The 14,785-nt window shown below is 41.3% G+C and overlaps 1 protein-coding gene across 4 annotated transcripts in view; it reads right to left on the bottom strand.

Moving 5' to 3' along the window:
* The window catches only part of LOC124143101 (5'-AMP-activated protein kinase subunit gamma-1-like), a 404,245-nt gene that overhangs the window by 252,142 nt on the left and 137,318 nt on the right, over positions 1 to 14,785 (bottom strand). Inside the window, exon 1 of one of the 4 annotated variants that reach the window (XM_048387880.1) lies at positions 60 to 1,912. The exons of the other annotated variants lie outside the window; for them this stretch is intronic. Within the exon in view, the coding sequence (XP_048243837.1) occupies positions 60 to 233 (174 nt within the window). The 5' untranslated portion in view covers positions 234 to 1,912. Of the gene's footprint in view, positions 1 to 59; positions 1,913 to 14,785 lie in introns of those variants that run through there. 4 annotated transcript variants of the gene reach the window in all.

Genomic DNA, 14,785 nt, shown 5'->3' with positions numbered 1-14,785 from the left:
TCAATGACATACATACACAAAAACGTGCAGGTGCGACTGCAGGTGCACACACCACCTACCGTAGTCCGGGCGGGGACGGAGCCACGCCTCCGCTGGTCTCTCTGGGACTTTATCAACATTTGTTCCTGGTAAAAATCAACAGGTTTGTCAGTATCAGGAATATCATACAAGGTCCCTGGAGCTGCATACGATTTCCGTCGCAGACGGGGACGTTCGAATCCAAGGAAATTCATGCTGGTATATATGACAACACTGTTTTTCAAAAAGTCAATACAATATTCCTCAAGGGTAAATCAGCATGGATTAAGCACATCAAAGTAAGCCATGGCAGATTCAATGTTGTCGTGGACAGTTGTGATATTTCCACCGATTGTGATCGCTCCCACGAGTAACGGTCTAAGCAGTGCCTTTCTGTCAGTACATGAGAGGAACTGTGTCGGCTGAAAGACTTGCTATTGATTCCGTCTTCCCACCGTCTATCCCTGGATTCCCTCACACAGCCAACAAAGTCTACTTTCACAAGGAACCTCAATTTTTAATCTTGATCAATGTGAAGCCATTCGCCAGTGCCCGATCCGATGACCGACACATTTCCATTACGTCACACTCAAAGCGCTGATCGGAACCACACTATTTCCATAATTGCAACACTCAATATCCATCTTCATAGATCCAACTCTGATCAATACTAGTTAGCCGATCTACCCACTGACTGCAAACAAACATCAGATATTAAGATCTTAGCTGTGAAGGCTTATTCCAGCTGATCCTTGTGTGAATAGTAAACGGTGTTGGAAGGACATAAACACACCCCCTGCCTGCCGTGGAATACCCAACTGTCAAGTCAACTGTGACCACTTATCCTTTGACTGTCAGACGGTGGGCGTACATGATATGTTTTCGAACTGATACGTAATCGCACACGTACCAACACCACTGCCTCAATGGATAGATTACACTGTTACTTTACGTGGCAGTGGGAGTAATATAAACAAACACGGAGTACCTGCCTGACCTCCACCCAGTTAGATCCCAACTGTCAGGGCAAATACCCTCATACCCAGCTGGCAAAACGTCCTTAGAAGAAAAGTCCTCAGAAGAAAAGTCCTAGGAAAAAAAGTCCTCAGAACAAATGTTCTCTGAGGAAACCTGTTAACTGATTGCCTTCGCAGCTCTGATAATCCTGCCTCAACAGAAATCCTGAACCAATCACCGTTATATTTTCCAATAATGAAGACAGGCGTGTTTTGCTGGCAACAGACTTATTTACACTGACAGTAAACACAGGCTCCGTAACACACAGAATGACTATCCATCAGGGGTAGCAGCGGCACTGACCAGCCACAGGTGATTACAGACAGGTATCAAACAGTTATTCCAGCTCTGTGCATCCTAACCCCAGCTAGCCTTGTAAAACAGCAGCTCTATAAACAACAGATCTAAACACTGATGACTTGTGTGGGATACAGCACCATGTCGACAGTGCTGTATACACTTTATATCCCACTGGTGGATAAGCTGTATATCTGCCTGTTGATGCTGAACACATAGACTAGCTGCCTGCGACCTGTACACAATCTTCTCATGCACTCGATAATCACACTTGCTGTGAGCTGCAGTTAAGACAGAGTTGTTTGTCGTTCAAGTGGCTCAGTCCGTAGTGCAAGTCATCTAGTTGTAGGTCGTAGTACAAGGCACTTATAACTAGTAACACCAACTCTGACCGAGTTACGACACCACCCCAACTACACTTATCACCAGCCAGTATCCATATCACCCTTGTCCAGCCCACACTGTTACACACAGGTACATACTACAACAGCTTTAACGTGTGAGTGGATCCAGATCTCTGAAGTATACGACGACTCAGCAGAGTGGAACCATATACTATAGGATTACCTATATAGATCTATGCCACAATATCGGACAAGGACCTGAAAATACTTCCTCTAATCGTGGACAAACAGCATGCTGACTATAGCTATCCAATACTTGACTAACGCCATGTTTCCATGTAATCCTATTGAGAATGTGCCGACCTAATCTATGGGTATGCAGTGTTTACAAACAAACTGGCAAACAAACTGGCAAACAAACTGGCAAACAGCCCAGCTTATTGGGTGCTTCAATGTAAACTAACTGTTAATTGCTTTCATCATACATTGTAACAGGTTAGATCTGGTGGGATTCAGGTTTGGACCTGATGAGTTTACAGCAGATCCGTGTGATGTGTTTCCCTGCAATGCATCATGACGATACAAGGGACAATCGTTCCGCTGGGCTCCAAGCCTTGTCCCGAGGGGTAACACTTAATGTAGACGGCTCTGGGAAACAGGATTAAAAGAATTCACAAATCAATACAATTATCTGTTATCTATAACCTGGATTATACACATTAATAATTCATTAAATAATATCTGTTCCATGTCTATGTCAAAAAGGATTATATATATAGACCTAAATAAATGATCAGTTCCATGTTACTGTATTTCCTCTGTGAGATGCCAGACCTCCAATACACACCGGCCTCTCATTGACGCTGAATTATACACTCTGTCCAAAACACAGAAGCCGGGTGTTTACACTGTACTCTGGGTCGCTTATAGTGTGGTATGTTGGTGATTCATAATGACCATTTCCTGCAAATGTACTCCTTGTATGACAGTAGAATTTAGGATTCAGTAAGGTATTGAGCTGCCACTGTGACAGCATTGACTAATAAACACCAGCTTCTTATAGACCTCAGGTTAAGCTCTTGTGCAACATTAATAGATGCCTGGGCATCTAATAGAGGAAATACAGAATTTGGAAATCTTATAACAATTGATTAACTACCACATATATAAATTTTATATCACTGGGAAATATGTATTTATTCATAAATAATCAGTAAGTTTCAGATCAGTTGGATATAGTAGTATGAGTATTCATATGTCATGAAATATATCAATCACTGTGAAACATATGAATATTTAAATAGATCAAAGAAAATTGTGCTTTGTTACAAGTGTGACAAAAGAATTTTTTTCTATTAAGACTTCAAAAATGATCTCTATTATTAATAATTTGAACAACACTATTAATATTTCAATGAAGATCTCCATTACCTGTAATTTCAAATAACAGTATTGATATTAAATCTTCAAGCAACAGTTCTGCCCGGTGACATACATATCCCTGACTGTCTCCTGTGAACACACACCAATCTGTTTTCATCTTATCTTCATCCCACAACAAGCTTTCAGATGCATCTCATTGATGGCGGAGTCAGGATCCTGTAATCCTTGTTATGACAAGGGAAAGGCCCAGAATCCCCTCCGAACAGTCTTATGAAGCCAGATAAGAAACATTAATTGTCTTTGAAAGCAGATTCTCACTGTTTTGAACAATGCAGGTGATACTGATATTCTCATGGCCTGGAACTATTCAAAAAGTAGTTTTATTCAAGGTCTGACAATTGCTAAGAATTGAAACAAAAGACTTTCTGCATACTACACAGACATTGCAATGCAATACACATGTGCACATGCATCAGGGAAATTCATTTCAGTAAGTAAGTAAGTAAGTAAGTAATTTCGCAGTCTGAATTTTGTTTTGTGATGATTGACAAGTTGATGCTAATTGTTCCATTGTTTGTGAAGCAACAACATATTAACACATATTGTTGCACATAATGAACGATGATGTCATCCACACGTCAGAAGATCTTGTACACAATCCCTCACGTCACATTCCATAACCAGCTGATCATGTACTTCACGGAATCTTGTGTTATGTACAATCTTGTGTTATGTACAATCTTTTGTGCTGTACAATCTTATGTGAAGTACAATCTTGTGTTATGTACAATCTTGTGTGCTGTACAATCTTATGTGAAGTACAATCTTATGTGAAGTACAATCTTTTGTGCTGTACAATCTTATGTGAAGTACAATCTTTTGTGCTGTACAATCGTTTGTGCTGTACAATCTTGTGTGCTGTACAATCTTTTGTGCTGTACAATCTTATGTGAAGTACAATCTTTTGTGCTGTACAATCTTTTGTGCTGTACAATCTTGTGTGAAGTACAATCTTTTGTGCTGTACAATCGTTTGTGCTGTACAATCTTGTGTGATGTAGAATCTTATGAGTTGTAGAATCTTATGAGATGTAGAATCTTATGAGATGTAGAAGTATATGTGATGTTGAATCTAATGTCATGTACAATATTATGTGATGTGCAATATCATGTGATGTACAATCTTATGCAATGTAGAATCTTGTGTGATGTACAATAGCATGCTATGTACAATCTTATGTTAAGTATGCTAAGGTAAAATGAAGTAAAGTACAAAAGTGTGTTGGGTGTGTGGGGGTGTCAGAATTGGTTGATGCATGTAATCATATCCTAATCACATGGATCAATGCTCATGATGTCAATCACTGGAATGGCTAATCCGGACTGGAGAATTTACAGACCACCATCATATATAGTTGGAATATTGCTGGATGTGATGTTCAACAACAAACAAACAAACAAACAAACAAAGTCAGCTCGCTCCACTAACCCAGGTCTCCACAGGAGTCAGGTCTGTAAAGTAACGTAAGTTTGTGTCAAGTTATGAGATTCGATATTGCCCAGTTGAACTGTGAATTCAACACTGAATCATATGCTAGAGTGGAGCCAACTTGCTATATTAGCACGTTACAACACACTTTGTACTCAGCTCTTTTTATGTCTTTTCATTTGTTAATGTACCACACCAGCTACCTGCTCCCGTCAATACTAAGTAACTACACACTCAGTACTGTGTAATGTCAGTAAGGGCAGAAGTCAGTCAACTAAGTAACTAAGGCAAGTACTGGGTGAATCCTGTGTGAAGTGACTGCATGCAGTGTCGTAAAGCCGGGTTCATATGCAGACGGCAAGGCCCAAGACTTTTAAGGACTTTTGTAAAGACTTTTCAAGGCAACACCTTTTTATGCAAGGATAGAACAATCTTAACACTTCTCGTACACAATGTTGTGACAGAGTTGATATGCATGGCTTAACCTTGTGTTCAACAGGGCCAGCGATAGGCCTAATCTAGACTCAGTGCTGAAAGGTGGAAAAGAAAATGAAAACAACTTGTTTTCTTACAATTGGGCGACGTTTCGGCGTAGATTCTAACACCGTTATCAAGCAAATGATGAAAAGAATTCAGCCAGCCATAAACAGAGATCAAGGATACTACATCCCTCCAGCTTACCATGATCTCATCAGCTCGCCAAAACAACACTGAACTATTATCTCATCATTTGCTTGATAACGGTGTTAGAATCTACACCGAAACGTCGCCCAATTGTAATAAAGAAGTTGCTCATCCATAACAATTTTGTCTTAGTTACCTTGAATATTCACAAATGGAACTTGGATTTGACTAAATTTCTATATGCCACTCAAAGAAGTAATATTCAAGGTGGCTAGGGTGTGGTGAAATACGTTGAACCATTCCAGATTATAGCAATGTGCGGTTTAGTGTGTGCACTGATCGTGGCCAATGAGACACCATGCCACACTTTAACATGGGTGTCCCACTCATTATGTCGATACAAATTTAGGAATATCAATACTAAATTTACAGTCTTTTCATAATACTTTCGAGTCTACTAGCCTGAAATTAGCTTTTAGCATCAGGGGTCTCATACATTTTGGTGTTCTTATATAGTCTTTTATTAGCTGAGCTTACAAGACTGAACAGAATTTTACTTCAGACCAGTGGCTGAAGTCGCACACTGTGTTATTAATTCACAGCGTCAGAAATAGTTACATTTCTTAAGATTACCATGGTTAATATGGACAATGATAGTATAAACTGAATTTAAAAACTTAATGGATCAAGACTCATATTTAGTCTCAAGTTGATTAATTGCAGGTCTAGATAGAATTATTTTAACTGTACACATACAGAATAATTATGTTTGTTGTTATAATCATCTTTACTAAATGTTCCAGAAGCCACAGCGAATCTGTGTCTGCCTGTGTGTGTGTGTGTGAGTGTGTGTGTGTCTGTCTGTCTGTGTGTGTGTGTGTGTGTGTGTGTGTGTGTGTGTGTATCTGACTGTGTGTGTGTCTGTGTGTGTGTGTATGTGTGTGTGTCTCTGTGTGTGTCTCTGTGTGTGTCTCTGTGTGTGTGTGTGTGTGTGTGTGTCTGTGTGTGTGTGTCTGTGTGTGTGTGTCTGTGTCTCTGTGTGCGTCCGTCTGTCTATGCGTGTGTATGTGTGTGTATGTGTGTGTGTATGTGTGTGTGTGTGTGTGTGAGACAGACAGACAGACAGAGAGACAAACAGTTAGACAGACAGACAGACAGACAGATTGAGCTGGGATGAAGGTGGTGTTCAGGCAAGTAAATGTGACTGCAGCATGCAGAGAGTTAAACAAACATCTCAACATCTATTTCCTTCCTAACCCAAGGCAATGGCCTGGACTTACAAAAACTTGTATCACTGAATGCTTACAGGTTAACGGATGAAAGAGAATGTGTAAGTACATGTGCAGTGGAGAAAGCTGAGTCCACATCCAGTTCACTGTTGTTGCTTTTTGTTGTCAATTACAGGAACATAGTTAACTTCGTTTGTTTGCTGTTGAACTCCACACTCCACAATATTCCAGCTATATGATCTCCCCAGACAATCCAGTGATTGACATCATGTGTGAGTGAGTTGGGTTTAATGCCACTTTTAACAGTAATTCAGTTATATCACGGCATGTCAGCTTAATGTGTGTGAGGAAAGCCTGAAGTGATTAAGCCTTAGACGTTCACAACTTTTATGAAACCCATGAGCACGGGTATGGCGCTGTCAAACCAAGAAACATAATCGGTGCGAACTAGGATTAGAACCCAAGATCATGGGTTTTTGGCATGTCCAAGGAACAGAACTGGGCCATGACTGGGCCACCTGTGCCCCCGATTGACATCATGAACATCAATCTGTGCAATTGGGATGTGATGACATGCATCAACCATGTCAGGGAGTCTGACCATCAGATCCCATTAGACGCCACTCACAACAAGCATGACGTGATGAAGACAAAATCTAACCTCGATCCCCATGGGTCTATATAGTTAAGGGGGTGGGTATGGTAAAAGCATTCTGTTGTAGAAAAAATAACGTATGTCATCTTAATGTGGGAGAAAGCTGATACACGTCGTCCACCACACAACAGATAATTGGCCAGAGCTGATACCATATGGGAATTGGTGACTGTCAATTAACACTGCTTTATACAGCAGTCTGATGTACTGCAGCTACACCATGTCTATGTACGTAGAATCAAGTTTGGCAATCAAGTGGTTGATAGCTACAATCCACAAAGTCAAGGTAACAGCCAGGTCACAAGCCACCCAATGATTGTTTCAGTCAGCTCCTTGACAGACAGACTGCCGGGAATTTTACAAGCCACCCAATCCATGTTTTAGTCAGCTCTACAATAGACAGACTCCCGGAGACTTTACAAGCCACCCAATCCATGTTTCAGTCAGCTCTACAACAGACAGACTGTCGGGGACTTTACAAGCCATCCAATCCATGTTTCAGTCAGCTCTACAACAGACAGACTGTCGGGGACTTTACAAGCCACCCAATCCATGTTTCAGTCAGCTCTACAACAGACAGACTGTCGGGGACTTTACAAGCCACCCAATCCATGTTTCAGTCAGCTCTACAACAGACAGACTGTCGGGGACTTTACAAGCCACCCAATCCATGTTTCAGTCAGCTCTTCAACAGACAGACTGCCGGGGACTTTACAAGCCACCCAATCCATGTTTCAGTCAGCTCTACAAGAGACAGGGACTTTTCAAGCCATCCAATCTTTGTTTCAGTCAGCTCTACAACAGACAGACTATCGGGGACTTTCCTGACTCTCTATAGATTGCTCTCTGTGAGCAAGATAAAGCCAGTTATTCTACACACCCATAAATAATTTGAAATTTTTCACACAAGGTCTCATTGTTCTAGGTTCCTTTGTCAATTAAGTCCCTGAGACAGGGCTATGTTAGTCTGGCTATCACAATCATAAAACTGCATCTGTCACCATGACAACACTTCAATAGCTCAGAATACTCAAAACGCTGTTGTAATTTCAACCAAGATATCTTAAGAAGTATGTAATGTACGTAAAACCACATCCCAAATATAGTCCTAAGACCCTGCTAATTCCTTCTGGTCACAATAGAATCAATAATTATCACCAGTTATCCTGATACCATACAAGAAATTGGAAGCTGGTACTGTATCTACAAGCTCTACAAAAAGTCTGGGCAAACCAATCGATCAGGTTTCACACTTGAAGCCCTGCACTACTGAAGACTCACTTGCATAACATCACTTTTAAGCACCTACTGCATATCCAATTACTTATTCTTTGATGCATCTATGAATGGCGGAGTTATGGCTTTCAATGGAGAGCATTGTTGTCACATCTGAAATTAGATAGCATTTGCAACCTGCTCACAGAATGTCTTTATTTCAAGGACATGGCAAATATATGGGAGTTGAAATACAAACAACAGCAAAACAACACATCATTCAACAGGTACATGAGCATCAGGGTTGTACATTTGTTTGTTTGTTGCTTAAAGCTGCACTCTGCAATATTCCAGCTATTATAATGGCAGGATGTATATGATTGAGCCATATGATCCAATGATTGACATTATGAGCTTCGATCCCCGCAATTGGGATACGATGACATGCATCAACGAAGACAACAAGCTGACCATTCGACCCGTTAGTTGTTTCTTACAATAAGCATTGTTGCCAAACATGGGTTCCTGTTGAGTTGTGACTGCCTCCGTGGTTTAGTGGTAGAGCGTCCGCCCAGAGAGCGGAAGGTCCGGGGTTCGATCCCCGGCTGCGTCATACCAAAAGATGTTTAAAGACGGTACTTGTTGTTACCCTGTCTGGCACTCGGCATTAAGGGGCTAAAACAAGGACTGGTCGGCTCGGAGTCAGTATACTGTGTCTGAGTGGGGTAGTCATGTTAAAAAGCGGCATGGTATCTCAGTGGGCTAGCACTATAAATCGGCATCAGTCCGGACTAGTACAAGCAGACAGCCACACACACAGCCACACACACAGCCACACACACACACACACACACACACACACACACACATCGCTATATAAGTGCAATAATCTTGGATGTGACGTTAAACCCCATTTCACCTCACCTCACCTCACCTCACCTCACCTCACTTCACCTGTAGAGTTGTAAAAACCCATAGATATTCATAAAAGGTGGGAAATGTTTCACACATGTCACATACTTACTACACAATGGTACACACATTAAATGGGCTAAAAAGTTTTATGCTGTTTCATGGCTAGGATTCACGAGCAAATATTGTGTAGTTTTAAACTAACATTGAAAAAGCAAATGTTAATGGTTGAAAGACAACTGTAAGAACAAAAGCTAACATGAACTTTCCCTCCAGGTGTAGTTAGAATGGACATTATTACTTAGTTTACCTAAACATGGTGTTGGTATCAACATGAAAATACAGTGCTATAAATAATACTAAGACAATGCTATTGTTTATAAATAGTATGCCGGCGGCAAAATCCTAATATTGTCACAGTGCCAAGGTGATTATCGCAAATCGTTATGGTACCAACCCTAAGCTGACAATAGAGCTATTGTTGCTTGGCTATTTTAATAGAGCTGTTCACCTTCAACAAGCAATGAAGCAAAACACTAAGTCTTTGACCCCAAACACAAGCAGGGATCTCATGACCTGCCCACTGCAACCACATTCAAATGATGGCCAAATTTGCCACTTGAGTGATCGTCCATTCTCTGTTTCAGCTCTTCCACCTTGAGCACTGGATGGGTCATGTTACCTTCAACAAGTGTACTGATAGCACGAGTCTTGCCTCCACCAACATATCAGTGTCGGGAAGAAAGGTGTCAGGGGGCACCAGAAATGGACTTCACACATTGTACCCAGTTTGGGAATTGAACCCTTTTCATCGGTGTGACGAGCAAACGCTTTAACCACTTGGCTACCCCACCGCTCTCTGGTCTGGGTCCTTAAAGTTTGTCTCAGTCCCTCAACCATATTATTTTCCCTTCCGCCCAGCCCTTACTATAATGCAATAGTCCCAAATAAAGCATTTTCCACAGGTTCTGAATCTCCCATCTCGCTAGAGCTCCTTTTTCATCTGGAGACTTTTGATGTAAAGGACAACGCGCTCCAGTCCCATGCCCCTTTTCGGTCAAGAACTAGACTTTCTGAATCTCCCATCTCACTAGGGCTGCTTTTCAATCTGAATGTAGCTGTTTGCTCTATCAAAAATAAAACATTTCAGAGACTAACTGTTAGTCATGGTTCCTTGAAGTTTGCTGCTTCGGTAAGACTGACATCTGGAGACTTTCGATGTAAAGGACAACACGCTCCAGTCCCATGCCCCTTTATGGTCAAGAACTAGACCTTGTAATTTGAGGCTTGTGTCAAACAGACAGTAATGTTTGACCCAAGACATTAAAACATGTCAAACACACAAGTTTCTCTATTATTAGGGTAATCATGGACTGCTAGACCCACACACAAAAAGAATTTTAACTTACAAAAATACAAAAGTATTGTTTGGGCCGAGACATTGAAACTGTCCCCCTTCCCCCCTACATCTGATAACGTGCTGACATCCATGTACCTGATACCATGGTAACCTCCAAGTTAGTCTGTCACATTTAGACATTTAGTCCCATAAATAAAGTTATCTTATTCACAAATATATATCTACAAAATAAAAAGAATAAAATCCAAATGGAGCCCAGAACAATCCTTTATTTCAATCTCGACTTGCCAAATCATTCTAGACTTGAGTTAGACTCCTTTTTAAAAGATTTCTCTTGTCTGGGAGACAGACTAATACAGACCCTGAAACAAATATATCCAATACAGCCCATGCAAGTCTATACCAGTGAGCAAGTCTAGATTACTGCAGTTTCTGAAAATGAAGAGTCTGGGCTCCTTTTCATTATATTTTATTTAGATAAATTAACAGCTGTTTTTTTTCTGTAAGATATTCATTTCAGAGACTAGATGTTAGTCTAACCATGAAGTAACAATAATGGGTAAAGAAAATTATATGTCTGTGAAGCAGATGCTGCATGCATGTTCACATCGCGATTTAGCTGCAAACTGTCTGTCAGCCACACAGCCTGCAGCAGCAACCCTAAATGTCACCCATCTCGGTCTCGCCTTCTGTCACAAGCAATGCTTCACTCTCAGTCATCAAATCGGTTTTAAAGGTCATTGTGAAGATATCTATACCTTTAAACCCTCTTTCATCAGGGCAGTCAATTAACACAACAAACAGACTTGTTTCATGCTGCAACAACAACCATTTAAACAATTCTATGTGCCTGCAATACACCACATAGGGAATCAAGTTATTTTATCAGCATTTATACCTGTTCACAAGACCATTCTGTGGTGCAGTGGATAGAGCGCCCGCCTGGACACTGGAAGGTTGGTGGTTCAATCCCCAGATACGTCATACCAAAAGACGTAAAAAGATTGTATTCGTTGTTACCCTGTCTGGCACTCAGCATTTAGGGGCTAAAACAAGGACTGATCAGACCGGAGTCAGTATACTGTGTCTGAGTTGGGTATTCATGGTTTTTAAAGCGTGGAATGGTATCTCAGTGGGCAAGGACTAAAACCAGCATAAGTACAGTGTCAGAAACTAACAGTTTTCGTCAACTAGTCCTCATAATGATAAAATATAGCAAAACCCTTAATAAGGGCAAATTTCTACTAGTCCTAATGATACCTTTACCATTGGGCAGGTTGGCAAGGACTACAGGACTAGTGCCAATTTCTAACGCTGAAGTACAAGCAGCCAGACGCATGAACTTTGCTATATATGTGTAAAAATCTTGAACGCGACATTAAACTCTATTTCAACTCACATCACCTCTTGTTCATCAAGAGAAGTGCATGTATTTCCCCTCCGATGTCTTGAGGGATCAGTCTGGGGCAGCTGCAAACTAGGAGTGAGTGAGGGAATATTGTTTCATGTCGCAGTGCAATATTCAAGCTGTATCACAATAACCAGTAAATAATAACCACACCAATGTTCAACATTGTTACCACTCATCACGGCCGGGGCAACAAGCAAGGGATGATGGGTAGCTATTCTGCCTCAAGTTTCACATCAGGAGTCAGAGTATTAAGTTTGGTTAATGCCATGTTTAGCTATTTTCCAACATTTTCACTGCAGCTGACAACTGAAAAAACAGTCCACTTGATGATTCATGAGATCAGGGATCCACTGACCACTCCTATTGGGTTTAATGGTGAAGCTTAATAATGTTACTAACCTTTCAACAAGCGAAGGCTGATTGGGACCTATTCTAACCCGAGGACCAGTGAACAGCTTTCAAGAAAAAATAAGGAAGATGTTCCACTTGGTCAAAATCATGTGGACTTTCAGGATCCATACATATCTGGCCATAATTCTTGCTTTCAACTAGTCAAAATGCATATGAGTTGGATTGAATGCTACATTTAATAGTATTTCTGTAACAGCAACTTGATGATAAAGGCGTTGAGGTGAAATTTGGTTTAACATCTAGTTTAAGATTATTGCATTTTCACAGCTATGTGTCCATGTGGGCGTGTGCGCATGCATCAATGCGCATCTGCTTGCACTCGTCCGGACTCGTGCCGCTTTCATAGTGATACCATCAGGTACTGAGATACTATGCTGTAGTCTAACATGGGCATCCCACTCAAACACAGTATACTGACTCCGAGCCCACCAGTCCTTGTTTTATCCCCTTAATGCCGAGCGCCAGACAGGGTAACAACAAATACCATCTTAAACATCTTCTGGTTTGACATGGCCTGGCATTATAACCTTCTGCTCTCCAGTGATCTATCCACTTCAAAACAGAGGTGGTGATGAGACAGGAAGATGTGAAAGATCAAGGGTCATAATTGCAGGAAAATCTAAGAATGAGTGAGTGAGTTGGGTTTAACGCCGCTTTTAACAGTATTCCAGTTATATCACGGTATGTCAGCTTAATGTGGGAGGAAAGCCCGAAGTGATGCAGGTCTCAGACGTTGACCACTTCCGTGATACCCACAAGCACGGGTATGGTGCTGACAAACCTAGAAACATAATTGGGGCGAACCGGGATTCGAACCCACAATCACAGGTTTCTGGCCCAAGGGACGCAACTCTGCACCTTAGGCGACTGAGCCACCCGTGCCTCCTCTGAGAATGAACCTTCAAATGATCATGGCCACTGAGGGGGACTCTACCACAAGATGCAGCACTGGGCCACCCTGTCTTTCCCCTCAACAAGACAAGACATTAATAGGTCTCCTCAAGCTTGTTCACCTACAAAAGGTATTGATCTCCACATAACTGAGTCGGGAGACTAAATGAACATTTCTGCATGATTATACAATTTTTTTCAATGTTAGACATGGAAGTGCTCTAAAGGGTCAGATAATCAATGACACATGAAAGAAAGTGGTGGAACAACTGTAATTGATAACATTCATCTATCTTGTGTTTTTGTCAACTCTACCAACTAAATCTGGTTGGTTAGTTATTGGAAACACAAAATCTCCATTACGACATATGCCATGCTTTATCATCAGAGCGCAATTATGTCCTGCCTGCCAGCCGGCCAACCACCTCCCACGTTCATGCAGCCACTGTGATTTATTCCAGTGTCTGTGCCTTCCATCACCCCACCTGCATGCAGGAGATGCCTTAATCTGCCGCTGATTGGCTGATTTCCTGATCAATGACATGCATCAACCAAGTCAGCGAGCCAGACCACCCTATCCTGTTAGTCGCCTTTTACGACAAGCATAGTCGCCTTTTACGGCAAGCATAGTCGCCTTTTACGGCAAGCATAGTCGCCTTTTACGGCAAGCATAGTCGCCTTTTACGGCAAGCATAGTCGCCTTTTACGGCAAGCATGAGTTGCTGAAGACCTATTCTACCCCGGGTCTTCACGGGTCAGGAGATGCTTTAATCTGCCGCTGATTGGCTGATTTCCTGACCACATAAGTCCCTCGGGTACCCGCATACACATGACCCACACCCCAGCCATCCATTTTACAACATATACTCACGACAAAAGAAACGTGAGTTCCATGTTGGTTAACATATAACAATTACTCGTATTCAAGAGATATTAGATTGGTGTGATGCACAAATGAACATACTGGTCTGTTGTGTGAACTGACGCTCATGAATGCATCACATTGATCCATGACTCAACATGCACCATTTGTCAGGATTAGCGTGTAAAGTTCGGAAATCACACGCAGCATATCGTGATGAGAATAAAGACACTGTGTGGTAACACTTGATTGTTAGTGTTGTCATTGATTGGTACACACTGGAAACATATCTTCTTTAAGTACTTGCTTCTCGCTCTGTTTCTGTGGCTTGTGTTTCCTTTGGCAGTGAGTACAGTTGTACTTGTCATATTAAGGTGGCACATCCCATACTGTTAGACATACATAGGCACTCAGGTTATGGGCCACATCTTACACAGGGATGGCAGATTCATCCTAGGCCTTTTCAAGGCACATGTATTTAAATTTAAGACAAATAAAATTTCTGGATCAAAATTTCATTCCTTTGGTAAAACTCTCGGAATTCAAGAATCATATATGATAAGCAAACGAGGTAAACAAAATCAGTTAAGAAGTTTGAATTACTCGCCATGCAGCATTACTGCATATGTTCGAGGACATTCACAAGCATGTTTATACTTCATATATAA

The sequence above is a fragment of the Haliotis rufescens genome, unplaced genomic scaffold (genome assembly GCF_023055435.1).
Source record: "Haliotis rufescens isolate VD_foot unplaced genomic scaffold, xgHalRufe1.0.p SCAF_10, whole genome shotgun sequence".
Classification (NCBI taxonomy): domain Eukaryota; kingdom Metazoa; phylum Mollusca; class Gastropoda; order Lepetellida; family Haliotidae; genus Haliotis; species Haliotis rufescens.
Note: the sequence above shows the minus strand (reverse complement) of the source record. Positions and strands in the feature narration are given on the sequence as shown.